Here is a 10,630-nt window from a genome sequence, read left to right as displayed (position 1 = left end):
GAACACGCCCATGGCAACTTCACTAGGGCACGACACACCGACTTATAACACATTCCTGCAGAGAGAGCTGGTAGTAACGTTGGGTTGCTCGGTCAATGGCCAGGGTCAACGGCGGCGTGGTGTATTCCGCAAATATGCCCGAATGTGAGGGTGGGCACAAGCCGGCGTGAGTAGGTTAAACGTTGAGTTTTATAAGGGCACCACGGGGTGACCAGCCCCTCCCCACCCAGCCCCCACCCTCCCCACCTAGCCCCACCCTCCCAGTCCCTCCCCACCCTCCCCTCTCCACCCAGCCCCACCCCTCCCATTTTTGGATGCACGACGGACGGACACAATAATCCCCTGTGGGCTGGTGTAACCAGGAGGTTCCTACCAGCATCACCCTCATTTATACCTCCACGTTTAACGGCCTCGTTCTAATCGTTCTATCGTGACGGCCAAGACGCTGGACGTCTGTGAGAAAGAGCTGCATAGCTCATCGGATTCCTCCAGTGTACAAATAAATATTCCGGTTCTGATCGCTTTACAGCGCCGGAGTGGCGTTCATAACTCGCGTCCCCGTACCACGACTACGGCGCCCTCTATTGGACCCCGTGTGTCATCAACATTGTTGCCTGTGATGATACAGGTTGTCCTCTACTTACGATGGAGATGCGTTACGACGACCCACATCGTAAGTCAAAAATATCGTAAGTCGAAGATGGCCTTGCCTACCCAGGAGTCTTAAAAAATGGTGATAATTTTGCAAAACAGAGCAATTTACAGTGGCGTACTGTAAAAACTATATACTGTATGTATTTATTAATTACAATACTGTATTGCACAGTAAAAAACAAGGTAAATTATGAGCCTACCTATATGAACTGCAATTTAATAGGAAGTTTTTTTCAGGAAACAATCCTATCTGCATCACACAAGGCGGGAGATGCATACATCTCGGCAGCGCCCCAACGTACAGCATCGTACCTCGTACGCTGCTGCGTTTGTCTGCCGCGCGAAATTCAAAATATTTAACAATTTTGTCGTATCGCCATCGTAAGATTGAAATATCGTAAGTCGGACCATCGTAACTCGGGGACTATCTGTATTACTCAACACAACGTTGTGTGTGATTACACTCAACACAACATTGTGTGTAATCAACAGTGTTTTAATTATACTGTACTCATTAAAACGTGTGTGATCAACATTGTTGTGTGTAATTACACAACATTCTGATTACACTCAACACAACTTTGTTGCGTGTGATTACTCAACACAACGTTGTTGTGATTGCATTCAACACAACGTTGTGTGTAATCAACATTGTTGTAATTACGCTCAATAAAACGTGGTGTAATCAACATTGTTGCGTGTAATTACACTCAATACAACATTGTTGTGTGGAATCAACATTGTTGTATAATTACTCAACGCAATGTTGTTGTGCGTAATCACTCACACATGTTGAGTGATTACACACTCGACATGTGTATCTGTCACAGTAGTGCGTTCGCCGTTTGTCGCGGAGGTTTGCGGTTCTAATCCAGCGGCCGCCCTGTTTAATGCTACAAGCGTGTTCACCGCAAAGACACCACGTGCCGTCTGCTTCCGAGCGGATGTTGAAGGTCCCAGCATAATGGACCAGATTTTAATAAAATTGCCCGCAAATTACTCAGTTGGAATATACTGTGCATAGCAATCATCGCTGGGAAATCCTGGCAGGACTCTCCTGAAAAGTCATGAGACTCAGTGTGGCTATCCTGGGTAAAACTGACCACCCACGCCCCTCATATAACTTGCTGGCCTAAAAAAGTGCTCTAACAGCACTTGCTTGCCCCACAAACTGTTAAACGCCATGTGGAGGGACTGCGTCTTCGTTCGAGTCTGTTACTGTGTAACCTGGTACAAAATAATGGCGCCACGGTGGTGAAATGTTAACTCCCTCACCTAGTTTGCAGGAGGTCGTGGGTTCGATCCGGACCGTGACACCTGAATATTTGGAGTTTGCATGTCTCTCTCCCTCCCCGTGGTTGCGAGGATTGTTCTCCAGGTTATCTGGTTTTTCCCTCTACATTTAGAAACATGCGTTTAGAGTATTTTTCTGCAATACATTTCTACAAGATAAGCCACTCCGTTGAACTATCATTTGTGGCCAGATTGCTTCTAAAAAGAGTTATATAAGTAATTTACCTGGTGAAATAAAAAGTTATAGTTTGAATAATTACCACGGGAATGCTTTACCCACACGCCCTTGAGGCAACGTGCAGAACGCGGCATGCAGTGGAGTCAGCCGGGTGGTGCAGGGAGGAGCTGCTACCACAGAGAGACGGGTGAAGCGTGCCGATTGCAGGGTGCTGGTAAATGGGGTGCACTGTGCAGGAAGCGAGCTAGGTCTACGAAGCAGAGGGCTGGGTTGCAGGCTGTATTGTGCAAGGTGCAGTGAGATTGGATACGTTGTGAAGAAAGCATCATGCAGGATGCTTTGTGCACTGCGCAGGATGTAGGGTGCATCATGTGGAGAGCAGGGTAGAGACGGTAGATTGTATCGCGCAGGGTGTAGGCTGCGTTGTGCAGGGCGCTAGAGGCGCGAGATGCCCCCTCCATCCACCACCATCGTCTGCCCCGTGATGTAGCCGGCATCCCGGGAGCACAGGAACGAGACGAGGGACGCCACCTCCTCGGGGGAGCCAGCCCTGCAAAGTCAAACCCAACGCCATCTCCACTGCTGGACAGTCACGCAGCTAATCGAGTGTGCAGGCCATGCAACTGCACAGGAGCGCACAGAGGCCCATGCAGGCACCGGGCCACGAGGCCAGGAGGTAGCAGGGCAAGTTGGGACAGCGGGCTCCATTATCACACCTTGCAACCAGGGCCCAAGCCAACCACGCTTTACCACCAAGTCCCAGATGCACGCAGACACTCATAGACTAGTGTCGTGCTTGGTCATGTATAGCTATTGAGTGTGCAGGACGTGCAACTGCCTCGGTGCTTGCACCACAGGGCTCATGACAACCACGCCACTGCCCCCCAAGGCAGTGGGTGGGAATTCCAATTTACCATTATGGGTAATAAGAATAAGGTCGTCAGGCCTCGGTTTAGGGATGAGAGTTGTGTAGATCTCAGCCGGACGTTAAGACTCACCTGGGAATGGCGGTAACTTTTCTGAACATCTCCATCATCTTCTCATCCTTTACCAGCTGCACGCACCGCACACACCAAAATGTGACTACACACCACGTCCGCACTGGCCACACCACCACAGCCACCTTCGCCACACTGTGATCACATCATGTTACAACACTATATCACAAAGACAAAGATCCCCCATGGAACCTACATGGATTGTTGGAGCAAGTGGTGTTAGCGAGTCTGCACCTCCCCGGTCAAGCTTGCACGTCCCTGGGCGAGTCTACACATTCCCAGGCAAGTCTGCACCTCCCGTGTAAGTTCTGGGAGTCACTCACGCCGGCGCTGAAGCCGGTCTCGATGAGCCCGGGCGCCACGTTGTTCACGCGGATGTTCATGGCGGCAAGCGACCGCGACAGGGCTTTGGTGAGGCCCAGCAGAGCCGTCTTGCTCACGCAGTAGGGGCCTATGTCCTGCACGCGGCACCACCGAGCGAGCCCCCTGTTAGCGAGCACCGATTAAAAGTCGGCACCGCAACCCTCAAAGGGATGGCCAGTGAGCGCGGTGGGGATGGTGATCGTGGTGAGCATGGTACGGTAAGCATTGTGGGAGTGGGTGAGCGTGGTAAGGTCCGTGCTCGTGGTGAGGGTGGGTAAGCTTGGTCAAGGTGGTGAAGGAGATGATTGTGGTGAGGGTGGTGAGCACGAAGGTGCATACCTCCAGTTTTACAAGAATTGGGGGGTAGCAGCCCCCTACTTCCATGTTTCGATGTTATGCTGCCGATGCTAAATCACTTGGCAAACCTTTAGAGTTGGCAGCGTCTTAATTACCACCACCATCGTTTATCATTGTCATCCTCTAATGTCCAACCACTGCTGAAAGGGAGCAAGGAATCGATCGAGAGGGTCCTTACCCCCCTGCCAGGGGAATGCAGCTTGGGACCCCCGAGTAGGTCATGCGATGTTAACGACCTTGCCTGGAATGCAGGAGGTCGTGGGTTCGCTCCCAACCCTGACACCTGTGTTATGTTTGGAGTTGGCATGTTTTAAATCTGCATGGTCACGCGGATTTTTCTCCGGGTCCTCCAGTTTTTTCCCTCCACATTTAGAATCAACGTGTGTTTAGAATATTCGGCCGCGATACATTTCCACGTGATAAGCCACTTAATTGAGCTATCTTTGGTGGCTAGATAGGTTCTGAAAAAGCCGTATAGCTCAATGGGCCTTACCTGGTAAAATAACAATTGTTCATGGTTTTTATTTTAACCTGGCCTTGAGCCCTGAAGCCTTGACCCCCTTACCTCGTTTGGGAAGTAAGCGGTGACAGACGAGATGAATACAACCGCACCTTCCCTAAACCACACGACCGGGGGGGGGAGGTGGTGGGGGGGAGGTGGTGGGGGGGGGGGGAGGTGGGGAGGTGCTGATATGAGAGACCCCCCTGGTTAATCTGCCAGCTATACGCAGCAGGTGCCAGGTGTATGCCGCGAGTGGTTGGCGGTGCCCGCTCCGTGTGCGTCATCTCACGCCATGCCACACGGAATCCATCCTTAAACACCGATGCGTGCTTTTGCCGACATCTTCGATTTGTCACGTGATGACGCATTTGCTTTTGCACTGATTTCTATTTGCTTCATTTGCTATGATTTCACTTTATTTGTTTTACTGTTGTCATTTTGGTGATGCATGTCAGTCCACTCTTGCAAACGAGACTCAGTTTGTTCCCTTGAGTTCTCACCACGTGAAGCCAGGGGTCGGCAACATGCGGTTCCGGAGCCGCATGCAGCTCTTTGAGGACTGCAGTGTGGCTCTTGACATTCTAAAACAATGTTTCTTGTTATTTTGCTTGCTGACCCTTGACCATGGAAGTCCAGTTTACCATGGGCGGAGGTTATCAACCTTTGGCTCCGGAGCTTCATGTGGCTCATTAACAACTGTTTCGTGACGTTATTTATTAAGGGCCACCATCTCGTATGCACATACATTGCAGTTCTTGAAATATTTTGTTTTTTACCGAATTCGAAAAAAATGGCCCTTGTCTTTTTTGGTTGCCGAATCCTAGGTTAAGCAAATCAACTTGATCCGACTGTATTCCCTCCCTCGCTCCCCCCCAATCCCCCTCATTTCTCCCCCACCTCCTCTTTCCCACGCCCGTCACTCACCCTCGCTCCTTCATGTGAGGAGCGGCCTCCTTCACCAAGAGGAACGGGGCTTTTAAATTCACATCCAGCACCTGTGCGGTCACATATAAAATAACAAATTATCACGTCAGCCAATTAATGAATACATACATTTACTAATTAAATTAACCAATAAAATAGCCCAGCAATTAACCAATTAACCCACCAACCCGTCAGAATATTTCAGTATGACAATATTTATTCATACAGATGTCCAATAACTGCACCTAAGAGGAAGCATGGGATTGTGAAAATCACTGCCGACTGACTATGAATAGTAGAAATAATAATGAAAATAAGAATAGGCAATAAAACATGATTAGATACCATTTGCATGAAATCAAGTCTGCATTAACCACACGTACTTGTGGCAAAACATGCAAACAAACATACTCAGATAATAATGCACACATTGTCTTTGAAACTGATTGGCCTACACCAGAGACCACCTTCTTCATGGGCTTGCAGTGTTCGCCTTTTAGCGTTCTCGGGTCGAACTCTGGAGCCTCTCACCTTATCCCAGATCTCCGCGGTGGCGTTGAGGAGGGGTCCGACGTACGGGTTCACTGCCGCGTTGAGCACGAGGATGTCCAGCCCTCCCAGCTTGCTCACAGTCTGCAAGGGCGCACACATTTATGATGGCATTTACACGGTTGCATAGCCAGGACAAAGTACATCTTTCACAACTATTCTGTGGATAAGTTGCAACCGAATTGCGCAACTCACGGAGTGGCGTGTGCGTTTCGGCAAAAGATGTGAATGACTGATTATTGCCGATTAATTATTGTCATTATGACTGATGTCTACTGATGAATAACCGATGATAATCATTACGGATCATTTTAGATGTAGGTATGGTAGTTGATTGGATTTATATATGTAGCCAATTGTGCTAATCGGAGGTGATTACGATAGGTAAGTGATGATTGTGATGATGGTGATGACGAATGATTGGCGATATATTAATTTGCTTCGCGAACTTGTACATAACACTTGTTTTGCTTATTTTATATTGAGCAATACTTTTGTAGCCTCCTTTATCGGCCCGGGTCAAACATTTTCTGCAATCCATTTTAATTGGTTGTTAGCATTTTTACATGTGAAACGAATCAGAATATTATGCACATTGTGAGGTGTAGTCCCCGTGCAAAACAATAACCAACCAAACGTGACGTATAGCTTTCAAACTATTTATGAAATATTGTTTCTGTTGCAGCAGTACAAGTTTAATGAGTTCCATTGGTGAACCAGGGCCTCACTGCACCCCGGGTTCCCAGATACCCTCATGATCTCTGTGTACCACACACTCACTGATCCTAAATCAGCTCAAAGCTCCCGTTAATCACGTGAATTATGTGTGGCTACCCCCACTCTGAATGCCTCCCCTCTCCCTGACGCCCTCCATGCAGCTCACTTCTGCTTGCTCATCCCTTCCCTCTTTTCCCTCTTCCCTCCCCTCTCATCATCACCACACTCTCATCTCCGACATCTCGGCACGTTCATTCCTTCTCCCCCTCCTACTCCCTCTCCTACTCCCCTTCCTGCACCGGTGCTGTTCTTTCGCTCTCCCTGCTGCTCATCTTGAGCCGTGCCCTCTTCTTTGTCTGCCTTGAGGACTTCTGTCCCGGCATCCCTTACATTTCCCACTGATCTTTCCTGCCTGTCTGCTGCCCTTTTTGCGCAATCGACTCCACTCCCTACGCCATGGTATGGGGCCACAGGTACAAAGTTTCATTGAATGTGTGTTTGTAATATTTTTTAAATTTCAACCTTGAAGTTTGAGTTTGCGATGAAGATGCGCGTCAGCGGTGGGCATGGTAACTGCTGCTGGAACCTCCCGTCGCGGCAGGCAGGGGTCACGCTCATGGTGCAAAGTTCAGGGTCATGGCCCCACCTCTTTGATGAGCCTTGTGCGCTGAGCGGCATCCCCCACGTGGCACACGATGCCCGTGGCGTTCAGGCCCTCGGCGTTGAGTTCCTCGGCAGCGTGGGCCACGTGTTCCTCGGTACGACTGCTCACGACCACGTGGGCGCCATGCTGGGCCAACCTGCGCGCTATGGCCAGCCCGATCCTGGACGCGACACACATCATATGTTCGTGCAGTTAACCCATATATTTCACTGATTACAGTGATCGTATTCGTTCGCTCATTGATTCATTCACCAGAGGGTTGGGAGGTCCTGAAATCTGATCCTGTTTTTGTCTCTTAAGAAAAAAAATAAATATCGATACAAAATATATGTTAAAAACAAGTTTTTCAATGTTCACACTTTTATTTGTACACAAAAATAGAGAATAAATTCTATTTCACTCGATATTTATCGCAATGTTACTCGGATGGTTTGGATGTCGGGATTATCGGTGTAAAGCACTATACTATTCTAGATCACAAGTTACACGTGTGGATAATTTTCCTTTATCAACGTACCCTATATCGCTATAATTAGATCAATCGTTTCATGGAAACTTTGTGCCAAAATTATTACCGGAGCAAGCGTTGCAACCTCCAAGATGAACAGTGATGCGTGGAGGAGCAACACTCACAGCAACGAGGGCAGCACCGTGCGGTTGGGGAGCTCAGTTGGTGCCAGTCATCTCAATCAACCCGTAACACCTGGGTCTGTCTCGGGACCTCTTTCCAGCAGCGAGCCTTCCACAATTCACGTAGCCTCAAAGTGCACCTAGCCTGGCACGTCGCCACCACTTGTTGTCTGTGGTATGAATTCAACCCCGTTTACACAAAGTTGACCTTGCAAACTTTGTCTACGATAACCCCTCCCGCGTCACTCAGCCTGACCCCCGTAGAACCACCCTGAGCAGTATTGATATTAAAGCCCCTTTGACCGCTTAGGTCATGGGCAGGGTTTGGCAACCAAAACAACAAGAGCCTTTTTTTCGAATTCGGTAAAAAAAACTCAATATTTCAAGCGCCGCAATGCATTTGAATACAAGACGGTCCTTAATGAGTGACATCACGAAGCAGTCCTTAAAGAGTTGCATGCGACTCAGGATCCGAGCCTCAGGTTACAGACCCCTGATCATGGAGGTTTGTTGACCACACATCACCACCCTGGTCAGTGCGAGTTGGTGGAGTGCAGCGGAACCCAAGACCAACTCGTCACTGATCTTGGTCGTGGCCAGGAATGGAACCCAGGGGGGCCAGGTTTGTAACGCAGCAGTGCGCGAACCACTTCATCACCATTCCTGGCCCGATCCCTCGGAACGCACTGGATCACATCACCGCTCAGAAGTTGGGCAGCTGTTGAGCCTGGATCGTGCTTTGCCGATGGGTGATCACTCAGCACGCAGTGGGTGTTTTGTAGGCGTTCCGTGTGTCCTCATCCAGCAGTGGACGAACCGGGCAGTTCATGCGCATTCGCCCATCCCCACTCCTCCTTTACCCCTCCTCTCAATAAAGGAATTGTTTCCCCCATTATCATCACTGCTCTAAGATTTCACTGGAACGCAATTGATATTTAGATCTCACTCCTGTGTTTTCGAGTTGTAATAACATCTTTGGGTTTTTCTGTAAAGTCGCGTAGGTAAAACAATCAATAAAATAAATAAATAATCAAGGGCAAATAATGCCCTCTATGGGGAGAAATTTCTGTTCGAGATTTTAACAGACAACGAGACAAAAAGTCAGTTGCATTTATTTTATTTTATTGATTGTTTTACCGACGTGACTTTACCGAAAAAAACAAAGAGTAATCCTTGCAGTCACGAAAGCTTCAAATCTAGAATTGTAATAACATGTCCTACTGCTCGTTGTTCGGCACAATTCCCGACGGGAGCTTCTCCAGTAACTAAAATAAGTTCACTTCTCGTCTTGTCTAATTACTACTCGCACTGGCTGGCCATTGTGCGTTTTGTCCATCTCGTGAAGTTCAGTCCAGTTCCGAAATATCTTCCAGCACGCGGAGGGGCGAAACGTCGGACATGATGCCAGAATAACACGCGGTGATACAACCCTAAATAAACAAATCGATCGGAGAACTTGTACAGAACTGCGTGAACCGATGCATCAGCTGTGCTATCACTCGATGCATCCGCACTCGACCTTGCCTAGTACAGGCAGTCCCCGAGATAAAACGTCGGACTTGCAATCACACGCACTTACGAATGTTCATTCGCCTTAAAATTTAATGTTTAACCATCCGAACGTTCAGTCATACTTACTTGTTCGAGTCCCAGCATCCAACGACTGAACCGTTGGACTCAAAGTACGTGAAAGTAAAGCTAATTTAGTTTTCATTATTTTCATGTTACCTTAAAAAAATGTTTTATTCACTTTACTGCATTAGGTTCTCACCTGGAGGCAGGGACCGCATCCACCACCACCGACACCACCAACACCCCCCCAACCGCTCGGCACTCACCCGTACGTGGAGCCCGTGACCACGGCTATTTTGCCGGCGAGCGGCTGATGTCTGGCAGGGCCACCATCTGCAGCAGCAGCAGCAGCCATCTGAACCCAGCCACGTCGCGAGGGCGCAATTGGCAGAGGCGCACGTGGGTTATAGTTGAGTCAGATGAGGCTGAGAGAGGGCGAGGGTTGTAGAGCGAGGGCTGGGATGAGGGTGGTGGATCGGAGGAGAAAGTGGGGTTATGACTGCATTGTGTGGGTGGTGGGGGGAGGTGGGTAAACGAGGAAGGTCGAAGGTCAGTGGGAGATGGGCAAGGCGGGCGGGTGGGAGTGTAGGGGGCGGGTTGAATGGCTGTACGGGTGAGTGAAGTGATGGTTCGATTGGTTGTGCATGGGGAGGAGTGGGGTTGGTAGAGTGATGTGGTACAGGAGGATATGGAGCTGAGCAGGGCTTGCCAATGACTGGTACCAGCGGTGTCAAGAAGGGCCTCTGTGGAGGAGGAGGCTCGTGAAGGACGATGCTGCTACTGGGCAGGTGGAGGCAGTCGCCCTCCAATAACGGAGGGCAGAGGAGCGACGCTCACAACAACGAGCGAAGCGAATAAAACGCAGCAAGTTGGCACAGGTGGTGCATCTCGGTCAACCCGTAACACCTGGGACTTTCTTCGTGACCTGCCAGCGGGTTAAAGTGCACCTAGCCTGGCACAAGCGCCGTGGTGACGTCACCGCCACTTAGTGGTGAATGACGACTGTTGCTGTAGGGGATGGTACGGGGAAGGTGGTGGGGGCAACCCATAAACAGCGGTGGCTATATAATGTAGGCATTGTCCTTGAATCTGATTGGTTTCCACCACAGACAACCCCTTTTATTATCGCTTTATCTCACCAGTGCTGGTGGACCAAAGGGCGAATAGTCCCAAGGACGATGCAAACGCCAAAACATTCACAGCACGGTTTTTACCCTTTTAACTGGTAC

General features: G+C 49.3%; 1 protein-coding gene across 1 annotated transcript; it reads right to left on the bottom strand.

Annotated features, from left to right (window-relative positions):
- Positions 1–286: 286 nt before the first annotated feature.
- On the bottom strand, positions 287–9,909 carry LOC133340232 (dehydrogenase/reductase SDR family member 4-like). Its single transcript, XM_061548262.1, has 8 exons — positions 9,668–9,909; positions 7,182–7,359; positions 5,801–5,902; positions 5,270–5,340; positions 4,409–4,460; positions 3,447–3,581; positions 3,124–3,179; positions 287–2,675 (listed from the first exon to the last, which is right to left on the bottom strand). Exons 1-8 carry the CDS (start codon positions 9,754–9,756, stop codon positions 2,561–2,563), a joined length of 798 nt encoding a protein of 265 aa, XP_061404246.1. The 5' UTR covers positions 9,757–9,909; the 3' UTR covers positions 287–2,560.
- Positions 9,910–10,630: the final 721 nt, after the last annotated feature.

This window comes from Lethenteron reissneri, chromosome 9, assembly GCF_015708825.2.
Source record: "Lethenteron reissneri isolate LAM-NWPU_2019-01 chromosome 9, ASM1570882v1, whole genome shotgun sequence".
Taxonomy (NCBI): Eukaryota; Metazoa; Chordata; class Hyperoartia; order Petromyzontiformes; family Petromyzontidae; genus Lethenteron; species Lethenteron reissneri.
The sequence above is the reverse complement of the archived record's forward strand: the minus strand, read 5'-3'. Positions and strand labels throughout refer to the sequence as shown.